At 42.3% G+C, this 22940-nt stretch overlaps 1 protein-coding gene across 5 annotated transcripts in view; it reads right to left on the bottom strand.

The window, feature by feature from the left end:
* The window catches only part of SNX30 (sorting nexin family member 30), a 124843-nt gene that overhangs the window by 58302 nt on the left and 43601 nt on the right, over positions 1–22940 (bottom strand). For 4 of the 5 annotated variants that reach the window (XM_081790937.1, XM_078436574.2, XM_078436573.2 and 1 more), the window contains exons 2-3: positions 11453–11644; positions 323–433 (exon numbers count right to left, since the gene is read on the bottom strand). In XM_081790937.1, the coding sequence (XP_081647063.1) occupies positions 323–433; positions 11453–11644 (303 nt within the window). The remainder of the gene's footprint in view (positions 1–322; positions 434–11452; positions 11645–22940) is intronic. The other variant, XM_081790938.1, reaches the window with a different exon arrangement.

The following is a 22940-nucleotide window of genomic DNA, read 5'->3' as shown; positions in this document are numbered from 1 at the left end:
TAGTAAAACAGACAGTCTTTCAGTGGCAGCAAATCAGAATTAGGACTCTTCATACTTCAAAAAACTGTCATAATGAAAGTGAAAATCTACCCCAGCCTACTCAAGAAACCAGCATGAGGACAGCAAACCGGAAGCCAAAACCCCGAACGTGATACATTGGACAGCATCTGTGAAAATGTTTCATGTACGTTTGGTGGGAGAATGTGGTATAAAAGGTAAGACAGAATCTGCCCTGAATTTAAGGGGTGAGGGCTGAGTAAACATCCTCAGGAAGGACAACGCAGGAAAAGAGAGGAACCAGCTGTAATGACTTAGTACCTACGGGAATGAGATGAGTCGGCTGGGATTCCTCCAGTTTGTTCCTCAGCCAGTCAAAATCCTGGTATCTTCGACGAACAGAATATTCTGGCAGGTCAAACTCTACCCGCGTACTCTGCAAATAAGAAGGGTGGAACAAAGTAAGTCGAAGGGAATAGTACCATGTCTTGGCAGAAAGGAAGGAAAAAAGCTCTCTTTGAAAAACCAAACTGGGCAAGAACACACTTTCCTTCCACCAAAGCACCAGCCAAAAGGCAGCAATTACCAACACAAAATGAGGAGTCCGGGCCCCCAGGGCCCGGCTCAAAAGTCCAGGATCTAGAATGAAAATGTCGAGGCTTTTGTTTTTGTTTTTTCCCCCTACCCTTAGGAAATGGAACTCCACTGTCCCTCAGAATGTGTTTAGAAACATTTGATTCATTTCCTCCAGGCTTAACTTTGAGGATTTCTTTTAGCAGAATAATTCTGAGGATATTGCTACTGAATCCCAATCCATGTTTTCTGTTAAAAGAAATGAAGTCTCCACCTTCTGCTGAATATGCTGACAAGTTTTATCAAAGGCTGAGGGAAGACAAGCAGACAGAAAGAGCTAAGGGCACACCTGCTTGTTTCAGAGCCAGATTGGCTGAAAATAGAAAACGTCTTGTTTCATGTGCCATATTCTGCGAAAACCATAACCTTGGAACTATATTGTATTTTAGATGATTAGAAAAAAAAACTAGAAAGGAATGCCAAGATGTCATTGTACTGCAGAAAAATATTCATCTCATCTCTGTTCTTGTTAATTTTTCTGAAATTGCGATTGCAGCACTCTGGTAATGAAAACCAGTGCTAAATAAAATGAAATTAATTTATACCAAAACAAGATTTTTACACGTTAGTTTGCCCAGACTAAAACCACGTCTCAGTTAAAGCATTTTCCCCTATGAGGGTATAGACTATATACCACAGTCATAGCTCTCAGAAATGAAAGGTCAAAAATAAAAATGGCTCAAGCTACATTTTATAAATTTACTCTTTCAGGCCGAAAGTCTGTTTTAATCCATGACCCCAAGAAAATCTTAAAAACATATGAACAAGAGTTAGCCATCAAAGAAAAAGCTGTGAACAGCGTTGGCATTGAAAATTATGATTTCACCCTCCCCAAAAGCCGTGCTCACACAGTCCGAGCAAAATTGTGAAATTAAAGGATTCGGTCTTGGACTGAACCTCAATTAACTCTTTCTGTAGCTTTTCCCCTTTCCAAAGTCCCATGCACAACCTTCCCCTATGATGGAGGGTACAGGTGGGGAGAGGTGAGGAAATTCATTCAACCTAAGTGTTTGTGATTTATTAGAAGACTCCCCGAGTGAATCAGCATTGTGGAATTGGGGAGGAAAAAAAAAAGAATGCTTGAATTAAAAGAAAAAAAAATCACTGCTGATGAATTTTCAGGCATGAGGCTGATGGAAATTTGAAGGGTAGGTAGGCTGACACTCCTTCCGAGGCTGGGTGAGGAAAGGCCTGGGCAGGAGCATTCCTAGCACCTACCAGATCCCTGAGACGCCACTAAGCCTCCCAGAGCCTAGGTTTCCTCAACAGTAAGAAGAGGGTTGGAAGGGACATTCTTCAAATCCCCCACCAGGCTCCATCTGAGGACTTGCCGACCATGGGCCCATAAAAGGTGGATTGTGATGTGTGGCAAATGCAACCTGTTTTCACTGAAAATGCAGTGATGGAGGAGTCTACTTTTTGCCTTCCTAAACGTTACATGTTATCAACCAATCACTTCTCTTTATTATGCTTTTAAAAGTCCTCTTCATAAATTGTAGTTTATGTAACGTGTCTAACTTTGAAATCAGTATTTGGTAACTATAAAAAGGAGTATGATAAAACACAAGTTTTGTTTCCGCTGTAAACAAGCTCACTGTGGGGAACTGGCTTTTTTTTCCCCTTCGACTTATTCAGGTTAGACATACTTATTTTAAAACTTCAGGAAAAATAAAAGAAGAAAAAATTAAGATTGGTCATAAACTCTCTTAAATTGAGAGGGAAAAAAAAACCCCATGATTAGTATTATGGTTTATGTCTTTCCATAGTTTTTCTATGCATATCCATTCATTCACTCATATTTTCTAAGTCTCTAACAATTCTTAGATATATTTCTGTTAGCAAGTTCAAATCTAAGAATCAAATTCCTAAAGACAGAATTACTGGAGAAAAGAGTACATGTAGTTTTAACTGACAAACTGCTTCCAGAAATATATCAACTTATATTCTTAACTGCATATTCTCCTCAACCAGTGGTTGTCTTTAATGGACTTACAACTGAAAAATAGTACATCATCTTTGTTTTCTTTTGTTTTATTTTTTTTAACATATATTTATTATTGAGAGACAGAGAGACACAGAGTGTGAGCAGGAGAGGGGTAGAGAGGGGGAGACACAGAATCTGAAGCAGGCTCCAGGCTCTGAGCTGTCAGCACAGAGCCCGACGCGGGGCTCGAACTCACAAACCGTGAGATCATGACCTGAGCTGACGTCAGACGCTCAACCAACTGAGTCACCCAGGTGCCCCTGTTTTCTTTTGTTTTTAATGACTATTGGGGTCGAACATCCTTTGAAATATTTGTTGGCTATAGATTTTCTTTGTGAGGAGTTTCTTTTTTTAAATAGTCAGGTCTTTTTCACTTGTGTAAGTTCTTTATAGCAAAGGGTTTTTCTGATACAGAGTTTTAAAATTCAGCCATTATTTCCCTTTATGGTGGCTATAGTTTGGTGTCATGAATAAGAATGCTGTCCCCATTGCAAGCTTTTAAAAATATTCACCTGTGTTCTCTCTTTATTTATGGTTTATTTATTTTTGTCTTTAATTCCTACCATTCTACTTCTAGGAATCTACCATTAGAAAAGACTTTTTAAACTGTAGCAAAGATATTTGTATAATGATGTTCACTGCAGTACTATTTAAAATAGCAAAGGAATGGAGCACTCAGGTGGCTCAGTCAGTTAAGCATCTGACTCTTGATCTTGGCTCAGATCATGATCTTATGGTTCGTGAGGTGATGACACAGAGCCTGCTTGAGATTCTGTCTCTCATTCTCTCTGCCCCTCATCTGCTTGTGTGCACTCTCTCTCAAAATAAATAAATAAACTTTAAAATACAATAAAATAAAATAGGAAAGGAATCAAAACAACCTAAATGTTCAACAATAAAAACAGTTAAGTTATAGGATATTTATTCTATGATTATCAGTAATCATGTCTGTAAGACATCTTTAACATCAAATATGCTTCAATATAGTTTTTTTTGAGAGAGAGAGAGAGAGAGAGCATGAGAAGAAGAGGGACAAGGAGAGAGAGAGAATCTTAAGCAGGCTCCATACTCAGCATGGAGCCCGACACGGGGCTCTATCTCATGACCTGAGCCGAAATCAAGAGTCAGATCCTTAACTGACTAACCACCCAGGCACCCCTGCTTCAGTATAGTTTGAAGAAAAAACACCAAGATTCAAAATTAATTGCACATACATCATGATTGCATTTGTATTAAAAATATGGATATAAAAGGTTAGAAAAAATCTAGAACTCATAATGACAACTGTCCTTTTTATACTCATCCTTATTAGGTGCCTCGTTAGCATATTAGGTAGTGTGTCTCATATATCCATCCTTGTTTCCAAATCTTCTACCATTCTCATATAATACTTTCTTTTTATAAATTTTTTTTAATGTTTATTTATTTTTTGAGACAGAGAGAGACAGAGAGCATGAACAGGGGAGGGGCAGAGAGAGAGGGAGACACAGAATCTGAAGCAGGCTCCAGGCTCCGAGCTGTCAGCACAGAGCCCGATGCGGGGCTCGAACTCATGCACTGTAAGATCATGACCTGAGCTGAAATCAGATGCTTAACCGACTGAGCCATTCAGGTGCCCCAATTCTCATATACTTTCATAATCACACACAAAAAATAAAGCTCCTTTATGGATATAATGGCTTAAATAAAGGAGTAAAAATTTGATGCTTTGGAAAGCAATAAGGTAAACAAAAACTATCATGAAGCAGAAGGATATTCATGATACTTTACTTTTATCACAGTCTGTTCTAGAAAAGATATATGATACATGAAATATGATTAAATGACATAAATTAGAAGTAGGTGAGAAAGATCAAGGGAAAAAAAAAAAAAACAAGGACAGAGAGAAAAACTAGAGCCACAAATGAGGCTAGGCACACTCACCGTGGAATTCTGCACACCTGCTAAAACTGGGCCACAGACACTACTGTGGATTTCTGGAGAGAAACCCAGTCAGTTTTGAGACTCAGAGTACTCCTAAAATATGCAGGCCAATAAAAAGTCCAACCAGGAGCATGTAGTAAAATTTTCCTCTGTGATATTCAGGGTCTAACTTAGTAAGGAAAATAAAGTAAAAAGGGTTTTTTCGCTCTATTTTCTAGTAACAATAAAAAAGAGAAAAGGGTACACCCACAGTTCCATAATCAGAGACAACCACTATACTGTTTTGTGTCTCTCCAAAATCTAGAATGCCCCACAAGATCACAAGGTCATGGGTACTCACCTAAAGTCAGATCTACAAATAGGTAACAGAGTGCAAGAGTTGTACTGAAGAATATTCATTTTTGCCATCATTCTATGTGAATATCTCTAGGCATCCCTGCCAACTTGTGGTCTTTGTGTGTGTGTGTGTTGTGTGTTTTGTTTTTGTTTTGCAAATTCAACACTTTAGAAGACCTAGCACAGATCCACAGGGCAATCAATCCCCCCACCCCACAGAGCATCTGTCCATTGGGCCTCATCTTACCACAAAAGAACTCTTATTCCTCAGGAGCTGATGTGCCTAACTACTGTGGCCTGGAGCCCTTCCAGAGAATTCCCATTCAATCCAAAATTTACAACCAGTGTACTCTAGAGACATTTGGTCTTCATCAGAAATGTCATCTGTCCAAGCCATAGCCGGATCCCCGTCCCTTTCCTGCAAAGGGACCTCTTCCCTTGTCAAATATTAGCCAGCTAATCTCATTCTGCTTCAAAACCCTGCTACCCTAAGAGAATACCTGAGAATCACGACCAGGGAGGCTTCTGGTCTCTCCTCACGCTCCTCAGGGCTTCCTTTCTCAGAGCTTCATTTTACACCAAGCCCTTCTGGAACACCCATTCCATAATTAAATTCCTGTTCTTCTTCCACTTATTCAGATTCTGAAAGCTGGCTCTCCTCTGGGACTACAGCCTCCCTGCTGTCCCATCAGGTAGAATGCTGCTCATTTTCTCACATCTCACAAACTCCACGCCACCCCCCAAGACCAAGAGGTGCTGTTGCTATCCCCTTCACTCCACACTGCTCCCCAGCCCCATGAAAACCCTTCAGAGGCTCAGGCCATCAAGGTATGTGTCTCTATACCTCTCACACCTGTTGTCTGCTGACACCCATCCTTTTCCTGATTCCCAGAAGACTCTAGTGCCTAGCTCTCGGGCTTCCTTTCCAAAGCCCTTCCAGAGTCTGGGTGCCCCTGAGATCCAGGTGGTTCATGCACACAACACCCACCTGTGAGCCACCAGTGTCTCCTTCCACTCCCATCAGGCTTTGTCACCTGGCAGAAGTTCAGACCTCCCTCTATCTAACCAGCATCTCCTGTATTTCAGACTCTTCCATTTCCCGACACCCTTGGTTCTGCAGCCTCTTGGAACCTACAATTCCTTGACATTCTGTCCAATCCCATATTTACTTCCTTTCTTATTCAGCATCAATTCCATAACCTATCCCCTTTTATTTGCCGATATCCTAAATATCCCTTTCCTAGTGTCCATTCACACGACTTTGGCAAAAATGCAACCGTGCACTTCCTGCTTTACTAGACCCAGGTGTGTGAGCACGCTCCTGGAGGAAAAGCAACATCAGGCAAACACACTAACTGACACAATAAAATCTACCACTGGACCCTCAACACTGCCAAGTAGTCTCATACTTCCTTGGTCAGCTCTTTCTCTCTCATTTTCCACATCAGTTAACGAGAAGCCTGTAGAAGTCTTGAAAACTTCTCAGCCTTACTTCCAAACCTCCCCTTCCTTCTGAGCAGAAGACCTCGAGGGAAAACTGCAGCTAGGAGCACAGAGCCCTCAACTTGCTGCCACAAAAACCAAACAGGACAAAAATTCCCTTCCTCCTCTAGAAACAATGGCAAAAGTATACCTCCCCCAAAAGAGGCCACTCATTCCATCCACTTCTGCTCAGGCTATTCGCCCTCTCTGCTCTGCGGCTTCCATCCTCCCCTCCAAACTTCACCTGAATGTCTCCTCTAGCAACACTGGGCTCTGGGCACTTACACAGGTCATGTCCATCCTTGAAACCAAACAAAAAGCGCCCCCCTCCCTTCAAGTCCACACCTCCTCCAGCTCCTGTTCTCACTTCACCTGCAAACTACCAACACTCGTGTCTTTCTTCTCACTCACTCGAACCCACTGCCAACTGGGTTCTGCCCCACGACCCCAGGGCAATTGCGCTCACCACAGTCACGGATAGCCCTCTTGTCATCAAATCTAACGCCCACTTTGCAATCCTTGTGTATCCTTGATCTCTAAGTGGCACCTAGCCTGAGAAGAGCCAGTTGGGGCACAAGACTTGGTGCTTACTAAGGAGATGGGGTAAGAGACAAGAGGAGGACAGCTCCTAAAGGAAGCTGAAGGCTCCTGTCTATTTCCACTTCATCAGTTTCAACAGCCAGGCCAGGTAGTAGACGGTGCACAGTGCTGGGGAAGTGGGTGGAGCCATCCCTCTCTGGCAAATCATGCCTTGTGGAAGTACAGCATAGACAGATCTGGATTCAAGTTCTAGCTCCATCACACATCAGTTGCATGTCTTTGAGTAATTTTCTTAATATGTCTGTGTCTCCGTTTCCTCATCCACAAAGGAAAAACACCACCTATACCTGCTTCAGTGAGCGGTATACAGAGGATTAACTGACAATATATTTAAAGCACTGAGCACGAAATAAATGGCAGCTCACCCATATAGCAGAGCACTGTCGTCGTCCTAGAAGTGACAGCATGACGGTGTGCTTACTGACATTTGCTAGCAGAGAAAGATGCCGCACCACATGCAGTGAATGGGCAGCCTGCAGAATACTCGTTTTCGTACGTGGATAGAGACAAATTGCTCAGAAATTTAGAAATGATTATTTCTGGCTGGTGAGCTTATAGATGCTCTTTTATTTTATTGTTTTAGCTTACTTGAATTTCCTAGTTTCTCTACAACAAGCACGTATTACTTAGATAAAATAAAAGGTTTCTGTTACAAAAAAAGCACAGCACCAGCACATGGTAAGTGCTCAGTAATTAGTTACTATGATGATGATACTTTCTAAAAGCCTGCAGAGAAGAGCCAGGGTCTGCCTGCTTGCCTTGAAAATGCCCAGGCTGGGGCGCCTGGGTGGCTCAGTTGGTTGAGCGTCCGACTTTGGCCCAGGTCATGATCTCGCGGTCCGTGGGTTTGAGCCCCGCATCGGGCTCTGTGCTGACAGCTCGGAGCCCGGAGCCTGTTTCAGATTCTGTGTCTCCCTCTCTCTGACCCTCCCCTGTTCATGCTCTGTCTCTCTCTGTCTCAAAAATAAATAAACATTTTTAAAAAATTAAAAAAAAAAAAAAAAAGAAAAAGAAAAAGAAAATGCCCAGGCTGGCTCCCCACCACTGGAGAGGGAAGGTGCCCATGACTTGGGTTGGGGTAGAGGAGGGTTCTGCCTGCATTGGCTCTCAGTCCTAGGCTCATTTTATCTCAAGCAAAAGCAGCTCTCTACTTTGTCCAGCTTTGGTCATCAGGAATCTGAAGTAGGACAGGGGAGTCAAAGCTCAAAGTAATAAAGTATTTGTATAACCTCGTCCTCTGACCACTATCTCTGCTAGAAAACCACAGCAGAAGTGGGGGTCCCAGGGCAAGACCAGTGTGTGAGACCCTGTGTTCCTGTTTGTAATCCTCCTCTCATCCCCACACATCACAGGGTGCGTGGCTACATAGGGATATGTGTAGATACGCTTTAATGCAACGTTCAGAAAGAAGGTCCCAAATGCACCACCAAGACGTTAAGCTTGGTGTCACTACCTGAACCAGGAAAAGAAAAGGACTCTGGTTTGAGACAGAATTGACAGTAAGAAGTAAAACTTAATTCTGCAATGAGCTCACCCACAGGTGGGAGCATCACAGAGAAGTGAAAATGCGGAATTAGAACTTGGAAAAGTTCTGACTTACAGGGAATCAAATAACCCCACAAAGAAGGGACAGAGACAAGAACACCGAGGAAAGGGGGTAAGGAAGGACGGAAACAGACGGGCACAGGGGAGAGCAGTGGCCAGCAGCAGGCGCCTGAGCCTGTGACTCAGTGAACAGAGGTCCCGCAGTACTGGCATTCCGGGAGATCCACTGCAGGGCAGAGGAGTCAAGGAGGGTGGGAAGTGGTAAGGCTGGCGAGCACTGCTGTGCCAGTGAGGCGGTCACCTCGTCATTCAGCTGTTTGAGAGCATAAATTTCAGAAAAACAGGTTTTGCATTTTGCTGACTACAGAGTGAAAAATAAGTTGGCCCTAGGGGCAAAAAACGGAAATAATTCACGGGAAGATGGGTATCAACCTAGGACCTCTGACGACTTAACATCCATCTAAGCATCTAGATCACTGCCTGGGAAATAACAGGCACCCAGGGTCAACGGTGACAGGGGAAGATTGCGCGGGTGCATGTACACGTGCACACATATGTGGACAAATTTTTGAATGCGAACCAGGTGCAGGAAGGACAGGGCAGTAATAGCAAAGAAACATCTGACAAAGGCCTGAAATGTCCATAGGGAAAAGATACTCTATAATCATTGCATAAATAATTAGAGATTAAAAAACTAAGCTCTCTCTATATTCATATGAACATGGAAAGGTCTTCAAAAATATTGTAGAGGGGGAAGTTAGAAAACAATATTGCAGTGAAATCTGAATTATATATATTTTAACTATATATGCACATATGTAAACACAAAAAAAGACTGGGAAGGATGTATACCAAATTTCAACAATGGCAGCATTCAGCGAGAACAACTTAAGTGAGAAAGTCTAAGTGAGACTTGTATTTGGTCTTTATCGTCATTTACTTTATTTTTCACAATAAAGTATTTACAGTACTTGTACAATTTTTTAAATGTTTTTGTTTATTTATTTTGAGAGAGAGAGCGTGCAAGCCTGGGAGGAGCAGAGAGAGAATCCCAAGCAGGCTCCATGCTGTCAGCACAGAGCCCGACACGGGGCTCAAACTCACAAACTGTGAGACTACAACCTGAACCGAAATCAAGAGTTGGAGGCTTAAAGGACTGAGCCAGCCAAGTGCTCCAGTACTCGCATCATTTTTAAAATATAGCACTGTCATCCAATAAAAGATCAAATCTGAGTGTACTTTACTCTCTGCTTCCCCCCCCCCCACCCCGCAAAGAATTTAGACAAGTACAGAACCTACTAAATTTTCAAAATAAAAACTTAATTCAGGGGCACCTGGGGGGCTTAGTCGGTTAAGCCTTGATTTCGGCTCAGGTCATGATCTCACGGTTCATGGGATCCAGCCCCACATCAGGCTCTGTGCTGACAGTGCAGAACCTGCTTGGGATCCTCTCTCCCTCTGTCTGCCCCTCCCTTGCTCACACATACACACTCTCTCTCTCTCAAAATAAGTAAACTTTAAAATATTTTAAAAAATCATTTATTTTCTACAATGAAAAAGAGAAAAGGCACAGAAGAGAGAGATGTTCATAAACGCTTCTCCTAATACCATTCACAAAGCCACCTTCAATCTATTAAAACTTCTAAAAATATCTGTAAACCCTTCTTCATCATGTGGCCTGTGGTGGCGGAGGAATACCAACAAACAGGATGGTTTCCTGAACAAAGCACTTTCTTTATTCAAAAGTATAAAGTGATGACTCCTGAGATAGGTTGAAACCGTAATTAAGTCTCGGTCTACTGTACTGGGGGACAAATGACTCCATTTTCAGGTTTGTTTCTTTTTTAATGTATCCTTTTATAATAAGCTGGTAACTGAGTAAAACCAGTTAGAAGTATACGTTTATGTCTTGATATATATATAAAGCGATCATGTATATTTTCTCCTAATAGTGTAAATATTGTTATTTTTCCTCTGGATCAGTGCTTCTCAACCAGGAGTAATGTCGTCCCCAGGGAATACTTGGCAATGTCTGGAGACATTTTTAGTTGTCTCCACTGGAGGTTGGAGGTGGGTACTACAGGCATCTAGTGGGTAGAGGCCAGGCATGCTGGGAAACATCCTACAATGCATAGGACACCCCCTCACACACACAACAAAGAATTATTCAGTCCAAAACATCAATACTGCCAAGGGTAAGAAACACTGCTTGAAACCTAAAATTGTACTGCTACTTAAAATATTGAAAAAACAATTGAAAAAGTAAAGATACATTAAAGTTATTCTTTTATAAGTAGAATTAGCTTAAGAGTATGGATTTGAAAATAAAAATATGGGATTGATAGTCCTAAAAATTCAACTTAGAATCCTGGTTACCTACTTTGTAACAGTGAACAAGTTAAAGTCTCTGCCTCAGTTTCCTCATCTCTAAAATTATAACTAGAAGATCTACCTTTTAGGGTTGCTGCGAACATTAAGCCAGACAATCTCAGGACCCTGTCCACTACCCACCTAGCACACAGCAAAAATGCAATAAATATTTGTTCCTAATCTTCTCTTCTTCCCCTCCCCCTATGATCCATTCCAAATACACCAAATTACAACCATGGTCTTGCCAGAGATTTCGAATGATACAGCAATTCATAAATTTCAATAGTAATGTGATATTATTAACGTTAAATAATATCATGACCGAAAATAGGTGAAAGTAGAGGGATTAAATGTTTTATTTGAAAGACCACAGTCACAATTTCTCCTTCGTTTTAAGATTAAAAATTCACATATAATCCTTTTAATCTGAATACATCTACTCTGTATCAAAAAGCCACATCCACCATTGAATGAAGGTGAATCGAGTCATACAAAGGGAAGGAAGAAAGCAAGAACCATGAAGGTAGGCCTCCAATTCATTAAGACCATTCAACAGGGGTGGAAGGTAATGACAGGACCTACTTTGGTGGTGATCCTATACGTAATGTAGGTCTCCATGGTACAGACATGCTTCTTGGGGTCATCAACTGTGACAAAGAGATCTCTGGTCTCACCATCAATGTCATCATCAAGCTGAAGTCTGTTGAGAAGGGAAGATGAGGAAGCTGGACTCGAAGTACCTGCTGGAGTACCACCGTTGGGCAAAATGAGATCCTGAAAGAAGAGAAGAGTCACCTTACAAATTAAATGAAGACACACATCTGGAGAACATCAGCAAAAGTGGCTGCTTTAACCAAACCAAGAAACATCTCTAAATATAAAAGTAATGTTCAAAGAAACTGATCCTTTCTTTGCTTAACATTTATTTATTTATCTATTTATTTATTATTTTGAGAGAGAGCACACGAGTGGGGGAGGGGCAGAGAGAGAGGGGAGAGAGAATCCCAAGCAGGCTCTGCACTGTCAGCGCAGAGCCCGATGTGGGGCTCAAACTCGCGAACCGCCAGATCATAACCTGAGCTGAAACCAAGAGTCAGACGCTTAACCGACTGAGCCACCCAGGTGCCCTTTATTTAACATCTTTTAAGTGAACAGGTCTTCTGTGACGAATAGAAACAAACTGTGGCAGTACTCTACACCAAATTCATGCCAATTCATTTTCCAGCAAGCACTGGAGGAACCACCAGAAGCAAACAGTTGAGGGACAGAGAACATAACCGCCCCACCATCGTCAGACTTTGACAGAGAAAGAATGCCATGCACACACTGCAAGAGCATTCTCCTTTTCTCCCTTTCTCCAGATCACCGGGGCCCAGGTAGGCATTAACACATCGGAACCCTCTTAAATACTTAGCACATTTAACAACTCAATCAGCCGTCACAAAGAGACAACTAAACATTATGTGCCTCCTGAAAGCAGTTCCCACCACCACCTAAAAAGTATACTTGCCAAAATATTGAATCTGAATCCTGAATAAATCTCTAGACACAACATCAACTTGTAGGAAATATAGAGGAATGAGGGAGATATTAAACCATACTATAAATATGAAATCAGAAAAACCCATGCTGTATGAAATTAAAGAGAACCAAAGACCGAGCTTCTTCAATAAATAAACTGCAAGGAGACAGAAAGACAGAAGGAGCACCTAGAGATGTAAAGCAATCTGAGAGACCTATTGACAACTGCAGTGGATCCCGATTAAAACAAAACGTTAGGGGCACCTGGGTGGCTCAGTCGGTTGAGCATCCGACTTCGGCTCAGGTCATGATCTTACGGTTCATGGGTTCGACCCCAGCATCAGACTCTGTGCTGACAGCTCGGAGCCTGGAGCCTGTTTCAGATTCTGTGTCTCCTTCTCTCTCTGCCCCTCCCTGGCTCGCTCTCGCTCTCTCAAAAATAATAAACATTTAAAAAATGTTAACAGATTTGGTGATATTCAGGGAAATGTAAATACTGATCAGTTATTTGATGGAATTTAGAAATGTATTAGGTGTGATAACAGAAGTATTATGATTTTACGAAGACTTCATCTCTTAGAAATATATAGAAAAATATTCATGGATGAAATGATAGGATATGCGGTATTTGCTTCAAAATAATTAAGAATAGGTAGATGGAGATATAGATGATACAAGATGCCCCAAGGTTGATAACTATAGAAGCCAGTATCTGTAGGTTTCTCCTCTTTTGTATATGTATAAATTTGTCCACAACATACACGTTTTCAAATGGGGGGAGGGGTACAAATGACAGAAAAGAAAGAGATGGAAAATTTTTTAAATTACGGACCTCTTTTTAGGCCTTAGTGGGAAGCCACTTGATTAAATCATGTTCCTGCAATATCCAAAAATGGTAGTCAGTCTTACCTCTTTTGGTTTTTAGGTTTAATAACAGACAAAGCCCTGTCTAGCAGTAGATGTGAGCATCTATATGTCACTTTGGAGTCATCAGAAGGCAAAGACTAAGGAATACAATAAGAGACATGACACCATGGAAAAGACCTTGGAAACACTGTTGTCCTGTTGGTCATCAGATCACAAGTTGGAGATGGGGAGATGCTTTCCCTTGAATTCTCTCTTCTTGTCTGCAGGTTGGATATGACTTAGCCCCCAGATAAGAGGACACAGAGGAAATGAGAGGTCAACCTAGCAGTCACATCCATGGGCTCTAGCTGAAAAGAGGGCTGTGACAAGGCGGAGTCTGGAGTCAAGGGCAATGTCACCCAACTCAATGGATGATGGAAAGTAAACAGATAAGGCACCTTCCTTTGTCTCCATTTCTAGAGTGCAGATAATTTAATCACATGCATGTTTACACAATGTCAAAAATATTTTTTGTGATTGCTAAAAAAATTCCATATTCACAGAAGACCCCGCTCTCCACTTCTCCTCAGCCCAAGGGCTTGTCGGCTGGGAAGGCGAACCCCACAGTAGCTGCCCTCAGTGTGGACGTGACTGTAGAACCTTAGCTACAGCAGCGTCAGCTCATCTGACTGCCCTGTCAGCATACAGACAGGGCATGCGGCGGCCATACCCCAGCGTCTAGGGATCTGAGAAGACACCTTCTCTGGAGCTCCGCGATAATAACCATCGTGCCTCCATCATTTCAGTAAATATTTAAACACTGACCTCAGGCACGGCCCGCACCAGGCATCGCAGGGGCCCACCCTTACTTACGTTTCATCAACACTAGCACACTGGGCCTCAGAATGGCTCTGCCGATGGCTAAGTATTGCACAAGAGAAACAAAGAACTCAAAATCTTTAGACAGATAAGCCAACATGGGCTCTGACAGCAGCTTTCCACCATCTGGCCTGGACAGATCTTACCGGCCTTGCTTCTCACGACTTCAGTTCTGGAACCCACCGTGCTGTTTCGTGCTCCTCACCTTTGCTTGCAAAGCTACCCCTCTTTTTTACGTAGTGGTCTCCAAGTATCTCACTTGAATCTGTTCAAATGCACCCTCCTCTTGGAATCCTCCATTGATCCACCCCCTAGCAGAAATTAGTTACTCCTTCTCAGTACTTTGAAGATACTACCACTGAAGCAGTTTTCCGGGTTTTGGGTTTTTTTTAAGTTTGTTTTATTTATTTTGAAAGAGAAAGAGCACACAGCAGGGGCAGAGAGAGAGGGAAAGAGAGAATCCCAAGCAAGTTTGCACTGTCAGCGCAGAGCCCGATGCGGGGCTCAAAGTCAAGAACCATGAGACACGACCTAAGCCGGAATCAAGAATTGGACGCTTAACGACTGAGCCACCCAGGCTCCCCAGCAGTTTTCAGTTTTAATCATTTATTTACATATGTAACATCTACAAACACTGTGAGTCCCCAACAACTGTGACTGTGTCTTGTTCACCTCTGTGTGTGTGTGTATGTGTGTGTGTGTGTGTGTGTGTGTACACATCTGTTTGCAGGTGTCCCAGTGACTCCAAGCCAACTCCCCTGACCTTTGCTCTGGGACCTCTGCCAATAACTTTCCAAAAGCAGCCCACACAAAGGTCTGAGATGTCTTGGCGGGAAGTTAACTTGTTCTCAAGTCAGTTGGTGGGGGTGGGGGTGGGGGAGGGAGAGTCAGTCAAACAGACCTTATCACGCTGAAGATTTTTTCCTCCCAGGACTACGTGACCAGGGAAACACTCATACCCTCACTATCAGGTGTTTCACGGAGTATTATGTAAGCACATATGAATAGTCGACGACCTACAAATGTCTATAATTTCCTAAAACGGGAGCCCCCAGCTCAGCTTTCAATGGCACATGTGCACACAGTGTTTCCACATTCTTTATATATACGTACAATATATATATATATATATACACATATATATAAGACTATATATATAATCTTTATACACACACACACACACACACACACATATACAGAGAGAGAGAGAGAGAGCACACATGTGCAAGTACAGGGGAGGGGCAGAGAGAGAGGGAGAGAATCCCAAGCAGGCTCTGCACTGTCAGCACAGAGCCTGATGTGGGGCTCGAACTCACCAAACAGGAGATCACGACCTGAGCTGAAGTCAGATGCTTAACCAACTGAGCCACCCAGGCGGCCCTGTGTCCACATTCTTATTTCATTACAGCTCATGTCAGCCTTGTGATGGTTAGCAAGACAGATATACTGTCTCTACCAAGAAGGAGGCAACTCAAAAAGGTTAGGTCATGTGTCCAAATGAAGCTAGTCACTGCTATGCTAAGAGCTGAACGCAGGTTTCTAGTTCTGAGTTCAAGGTTCTTATCAAGCTGAACGCCTTTTGTGTGGCTTTTTCCAACCCAACAACATCCCTCATGTCCACCATCTGGCCATAAATCCTTCTGGGTAAATATGAAGCTTCTGTTTTCAAAGCCAGTCAAGGAAAGCTAACACTTCCCTTAGGGTCTTAATACAAGTTACGCCCTCAAATGACTCCCCCTCAAGATATGGTCCCCATGAGAAGCAAATGTGGAGAGAAAATATGAAAATCTAGGGGCGCCTGGGTGGCTCAGTTGGTTGGGCCTCAGACTTCAGCTCAGGTCATGACCTCACGTCCTGAGGGTTCGAGCCCCATGTTGGGCTCTGTGCTGATATGATAACTAGGAGCCTGGAGCCTGCTTCGGATTCTGTGTCTCCCTCTCTCTGTCCCCATCCTGCTCACACTCTGTCTCTCAAAAATAAATAAACATTAGAAAAAATATTTTACATTTTTTTAAATGTTTTTATTTATTTTTGAAGGAGAGACACAGACAGAGCATGAGCAGGGGAGGAACAGAGAAAGAGGGAGAATCCAAAGCAGGCTCCAGGCTCTGAGCTGTCAGCACAGAGCCCGATGTGGGGCTCGAACCCACGAACTATGAGATCATGACCTGAGCCGAAGTCGGACGCTCAACCGACTGAGCCACCCAGGCGCCTCAGAAAAAATATTTTAACAAAAATATGAAAATCTAGGAAGAGAGGACAGTCCAGTACTCTAGCAGCAGGCATGCAACAGTGAGAGACCTAAGTTCTTCGAGCAGGTGCTATGGGACAGCAGCACGTTTCTGACCAACATGAACCATGGAACGCGAGAAGTGGCAGAATCCTTGGCTCAATGCAAAGGCTCCTGGTTCGTTTTTGCTGCCCTAGGGTCAGGCTTCCATACTGCAGCCAGGCAGCTCTTTGAGCAGTGTTAATCAGAGCATGTCACTCCCCTGCTCAAAACTCTCAAAGACACCCACTCACACTCAGAATCAAATCCAACCTCCCTCCCATAACCTATGAGGGCCAATGTGACCTCACCATTCCCCCTGACCTCATCCTTGACGTTCTTCCCCTGCTTCATCACGTTCCAGATGCACAGGTCTCAGCTCACCTAGACCTGAGTGCTTCCATGTTTGCTGCTCACCGTACCTGGACCAGTCCTCTCCCCTCACATTCCCACGTGGCTGGCTCTTCTTTTCAAAAAGGTTCCTGCTAGGGGTGCCAGGCTCAGTTGGTTAAGTGTCCAACTTCAGCTTGGGTCGTGGTCCCATGGCCTACGGGTTCGAACCCTGTGTCAGGCTCTGTGCTGACGGCTCGGAGCCTGGAGCCTGCTTCAAATTCTGTGTCTCCCTCTCTCTCTACCTTTCTCCCACTTGTTCTCTCTCTCTCTCTCTCTCCCTCAAAAATAAATAAACATGAAAAATATTTAAAAAAAATAGGTTCCTGCCCAAATGACGCCTTCTCAGCCCACAAAATCTAAAAATACCCCTGCACCCCTCTATCACTTCCCAGAGCCTTCCCTGCCTTTATTTTAGTCACAGACTCTCACCGTCTGAAAAGTTATTATGTATTAACTGACGGTCCGACAAGAGGAGAGACTTTGTCATATTTTCTTCTCCTCTATCCTCTGGCACATAGTAGGCACTCAACATATAGCTGATAAATGAATGAGATCCAACTCAATCCCTTGCCAGTAGAAGGGACTCAATAAAGGTCTGTCAGATGACAATGACACCAAGCCTGGCAATGACTGGGCAGTTCTGAACCCCAGTTCAGAGTAGACTCTGGCAAGTTTCTTAACCTCTCTATGCCCTAATCTCCTCGTTTATAAAATGGGTATAATGGTATTGAATTAGCTAGTACATGAAGCAGATGGAATAGTGCCTGGAACACAGTGGGTGCTACAACACTAGTAAGAGACTAAAACACAAAAAACAAAAAACAACAAAAGAAGCCAAATCAACTTGCCTGCAAGTATTCTTGCATCCCCCTGGAGACTATGGGGCTGGGCTCACAACAGACACTTAACAAATGCTGCTGAAGATAAAAACTGTATGGGGAGTCATTGCTGGGGCCTCAAATACACTTTCCTTAACGATTTTACTGTAGCTACAGTAACTCTTGTGAAAATTACAACATATAAATAAATGAAAACACCTCATTGTTCCCAAATATTAATTCTCACCTAATGCAGGTTTCAGTTATAAGTGAATTTCTTCTCCCCCTCTACCCCTTTTTACCTAGGAAGAGAAATACGTACATGAGCTGCTACAGAAACCCCTCTGGTTCAAAGAATTTCAGTTACCAGATCCACTGTTGTGTTCAGCCGGGCAGAAGACAGATGATTAAATTAACATAAATCACTGGCAAAACTCTATATTACATTATACACGTGGTTTATGAAAAGAAAGTGGTATACATTAGGAGCCAATATGGATTTAATTTTCAGAAAGTCATGCTTAGGGAAAAAAAAAGAGAGAAGGACAGAGACAAGCCAAGAAAGAGACTCTTAACTATAGAGAACAAACTGATGGTTACCAGAGGGGGGATGGGGGGTGGGGAGTGTGTGAAATAGGTGATGGGGATGAAGGAGAGCACTTGTGATGAGCACCAGGTGACTAAAATAAAAACTAAAAAAAAAAAAAGTCCTGCTTAAACACTCGAAGCTCTCTTTTTGATACTATGAGAGGGAAGTGGGCAACATGATCTAGTTTCAGGACAGCTTGATGTAAGGCATCCTCACACTGAAGGGGAGAGTGCTCATAATGTACCTGACTCGTCTCTATTTACCTGCCTCCTGCCAGGCACACAGGAGATGCCTGAAGAATGAATAGGTCCTACAGAGACTGAACAGAACACTCCTGATTGTTGACTTTGTCGTAAAGTTAAATTTAAGCCCACTTTGGAGAATACAATCAAAGGGAAACTCTCAAAAATGTTCTGTTCAAGGATGTTCATAGCAGAGCAAAGAACACGGAGTGAACCCTGGAAAAATCCCAAAAGGCTCGATAACCAGGAAATGATCGTGTTTATATTAATAGGAATGTTACACACTCATTTAAAGATTATAAAACTAGACTCCTAGATAAACTCTGTGAGCTGAGCACAGACACACCCTGTTCTCTCCCTCTTACCATTCTCCAGATACTCACTTAACAAGCTACAGAAGGGAAGAGAAAGAGCAGTGAGGGGAAAAAAAGAAAAAGAAAAAGAAAAAGAAAAGCAGTGACTAGAATTGGACCAGACTGGAAACCAGGCAAGAATGCCATCCAAATGCTAAAACCTCCAAAGGTTTTCTACGGGATATAACTGGGACACAAGTGAGGAAAAGAACTAAGAGGTATCTTTAACCCATGTCCCTGAAGTCACTCAAGGTTATTTATCAAGGTTTCCTAAGAGGTAGAAAATGCCCTGAAGCCCTCACCTACACTCTAATTTGAAAGTGCAAACTTCTGGGGGGATGGGCAAGTGGGAGGGCCAACAGCGGGGCAAAGGAGGACCACCAGAGTATCTGGCTGCTGTGGACGAGGGGATGCCAAGCACAGGCAGATACACCGTGTAAGGACCACCAGCAAAGGGTGTCTGCCCACACACACTGCTTCCTCTCACCATGAAGGGTAGAGATGCAAATGCAAGCCAAGAGCCAAAGGAACATGAAGGCAGCTGGACAGCTGCCCTGGGCAGATCCAACCAACCACAGAGACCGCAAACTGAAGGAGCTGGGCTCCACCGAGATGGGGAGAAAACCCAAAACCAGAAGGAAGCCAGGCTATGCTGGATCCAGATGCAGAGAGAAATGAGGCCAAGTTTCCCTGAGTGACTATCCAGGACCCTGGCTTTCTTCCTTCTGACTCTTCCCCACTGATAGATCACTCAACTGATCTGGCAACTGATAACCTAAGATCTGAGAAGACAATTCTAACATCATGGGGAAAGAGAGGGGATCCATTAATTCACTTGTTCTGATAGGTGGCAAATGGCAGGCCTGCATTATCTCATTAGACACAGGAAAACCTAAAAATATATCCAGCCTATCTTCGCTCATCATTCAGACCCAAGAAGACCAAAACATGAAGAAAGTAGCCCAGTCCTCAAGAGCAGATAAATACAAGTATGTATGATTTACCTCATGAAATAGAACACTTTAGGCTCTAACAAAAGTCAAAACTGGAAGAGGGAATAAAGAAGCTAAAGTATAAACTGAAAACAGAAAAGAGTAAATATTGCAAGCCAAACCAGAATATATTTCTTCTAAAAGATGAATTAGATCAAGTAAAATTTAGGAAGTCTGATCAATATACAGTGGTGGGGTAGGGAGAGGAAGAGGCAGTAACTATTACCTCTTTGCATGATTATAAATTACAAGGATATGCTGTGAAAAACTATGCCAATGAACTTGCAAGTCTAGATGAGATAGATACCTTTGCAGGAAAATACATGGCCAAAATGAAATTTAGTTGAGGTAGAAAATCTAAATAACCACAGAACTGCTGTCACAGAACTTTTACTGAAAGGTAAGCTAAGCCCCATGGTTGTACAGCTCAGCTCCACCGAAACTCAAGGAGCAAGTTCTGTTTTATCCAATTACTCTAAGACACATACTTTTAAAAAATGGAGAGGGGTGCCTGGGTGGCTAAGTCATTTAAAGCATCTGACTCTTGATTTTGGCTCAGGTCATGATATCACAGCTCATGGAATCAAGGCCCGCATGCTGTCAGCATGGAGCCTGCTTGGGATCCTCTCTTTCCCCCTCTCTCTTTCCCTCCCCTGCTCGTGCTCTCTCCCTCTCTCTCAAAATAAATAAATATTGGGGCACCTGGGTGGCTCAGTCGGTTAAGCGTCTGACTTCAGCTCAGGTCATCATCTCACAGTTTCTGGGTTCAAGCCCCGTGTCAGGCTCTGTGCTGACAGCTCAGAGCCTGGAGCCTGCTTTGGATTCTGTGTCTCCCTCCCTGTACCCCTTCCCACTTCTGAAATAAGTAAACATTAATAAAATTAAAAATAAATAACTTTAGGGGCGCCTGGGTGGCTCAGTCGGTTGAGCGTCCGACTTCGGCTCAGGTCACGATCTCGCAGTCCGTGAGTTCGAGCCCCGCGTCGGGCTCTGGGCTGATGGCTCAGAGCCTGGAGCCTGCTTCCGATTCTGTGTCTCCCTTTCTCTCTGCCCCTCCCCCGTTCATTCTTTGTCTCTCTCTGTCTCAAAAATAAATAAACGTTAAAAAAATTTTTTTTAAATAAAAATAAATAAATAAATAACTTTAAAAATTTTTAATAATAAACCTTTTAAATCATTTTATAAGGATTAACTATATCTGATATCAAAATACTAGTACAGAAAAGGAAATTAGATAGAAGTGTAAACACTGTCAATAAAGTAACAGCAAGTGGTATAGTAAAAGAATTTTTAGGGGCACCTGGGTGGCTCAGTCGGTAGAGCATCTAACTTCGGCTTGGGTCATGATCTCATAGCTTGTGAGTTTGAGCCCCGTGTCAGGCTCACTGCTGTCAGTGCAGAGCCTGCTTTATATCCTCTGTTCCTCTCTCTCTCTTTGTCCCTTTCCCCTCATGCTCTCTCAAAAATAAATAAACATTTTTTTAAAAAAAGAATTTTTAAAAAGAAGAATATATCAGGGCGCCTCGGTGGCTCAGCTGGTTAAGCATCTGACTCTTGATTTTGGTTCAGGTCATGATCTCACATTCATGAGATAGAGCCTCATGTTGGGCTCTGTGCTGCGAATGGAGTCTGCTTGGGATTCTCTCTCTCTCTCCCTCTCTCTCTACCTCTCCCTTGCTCGCATGCTCTCAATCTCTCTCAAAATAAATAAACGTTTTTTAAAATAAACTAAAATAAATAAAACTCAATTAAAACAAGCATATGTACATACAAAAATTTTTTTAAAAAAGAAGAATACATCAGGATCAAGTCAAATATATTCTAGGAAATCAAGAGTAATTTAACATTAGGAAATCTATTAATGTAATTTATTATATTAACTGATCACATAATCATTGTTGAATATAATCATGTCCTTATTGGTATCACTCATCGGTAATGAATTGGTATCAGCCATTCCAATAAAATCTCAAAGTAAAATTAAGAAATAAAAGTAAAGTTCAAACGTAAAGCAAACAAGCTCAAAGTAAAAGCAAACAAGTGAAACTTCTTTGCAGTTGAATTTCTGTACACTAATAATGAAGTAGCAGGAAAGAGAAATTAAGGAAATAATACCATTTACAACTGCATCAAAAATAATAAAATACCTAGGAATAAACTTAACGAAGGAGGTAAAAGACTTATAATCTGAAAACCATAAAACATTGATGAAAGAAACTGAAGATGACACACATAAAAAATATTCCATGTTCATGGACTGGGAGAACAAATACTGTCAAAATGTCCATACCACCCAAACAACCTACATGTTTAATACAATCTCTATCAAAATAACAATAGCATTTCTCACAGAACTAGAACAAATAAGCCTAAAATTTGTATGGAACCACAAAGACTCCAAATAGCCCAAGCGATCTTGAAGAACAAAGCTGGAGGTATCACAATCCCAGATTTGAGGTTGTACAACAAAGCCATAGTAATCAAAATGGTATGGTAGCGGCACAAAAACAGACACATCAATGGATCAAAATCTACAGTCCAGAAATAAACCCATAATTATATGGTCAATTAATCTACAACAAAGGAGTCAAGAACACGCAATGGAAAAAAGACAGCTTCTTCAACAAACGGTGTTGGAAAAACTGGACAGCTACATACAAAAGAACAAAACTGGACCATTTTCTTACACCATACACAAAAAATAAACTCAAGATGGATCAATGTGAGACCTAAAACCATAAAATTCCTAGAAGAAAAACATTGGCAGTAATCTCTTTGACGTAATCTCTGTTTGGCCAACAGACACATGAAAAGATGTTCAATGTCACTCATCATTGGGGAAATGCAAACAAAACCATAATGAGATAATCACTTCACACCTGACAGAATGGCTAAACTCAAGAACACAGGAAACAACAAGCGTTGGGAGGATGTGGAGAAAAAGGAACTGTTGCATTCTTAATGGGAATGCAAACTGGTGCAGCCACTGTGGAAACCAGTAGGGAGGGTCCTCGGAAAATTAAAAAAAGAATTACCATATGACCCAGTAATTCCACTACTAGGTATTTACCAAAGAAATATGAAAACACTAAATTTTAAAAGATATTTGCACCCTACTGTTTATAGCAGCATTATTTACAACAGCCAAGATATGGAAGCAACCCAAGT

The sequence above is a fragment of the Panthera onca genome, chromosome D4 (assembly GCF_046562875.1).
Source record: "Panthera onca isolate mPanOnc1 chromosome D4, mPanOnc1 haplotype 2, whole genome shotgun sequence".
NCBI lineage: Eukaryota > Metazoa > Chordata > Mammalia > Carnivora > Felidae > Panthera > Panthera onca.
The sequence above is the reverse complement of the archived record's forward strand: the minus strand, read 5'-3'. Positions and strand labels throughout refer to the sequence as shown.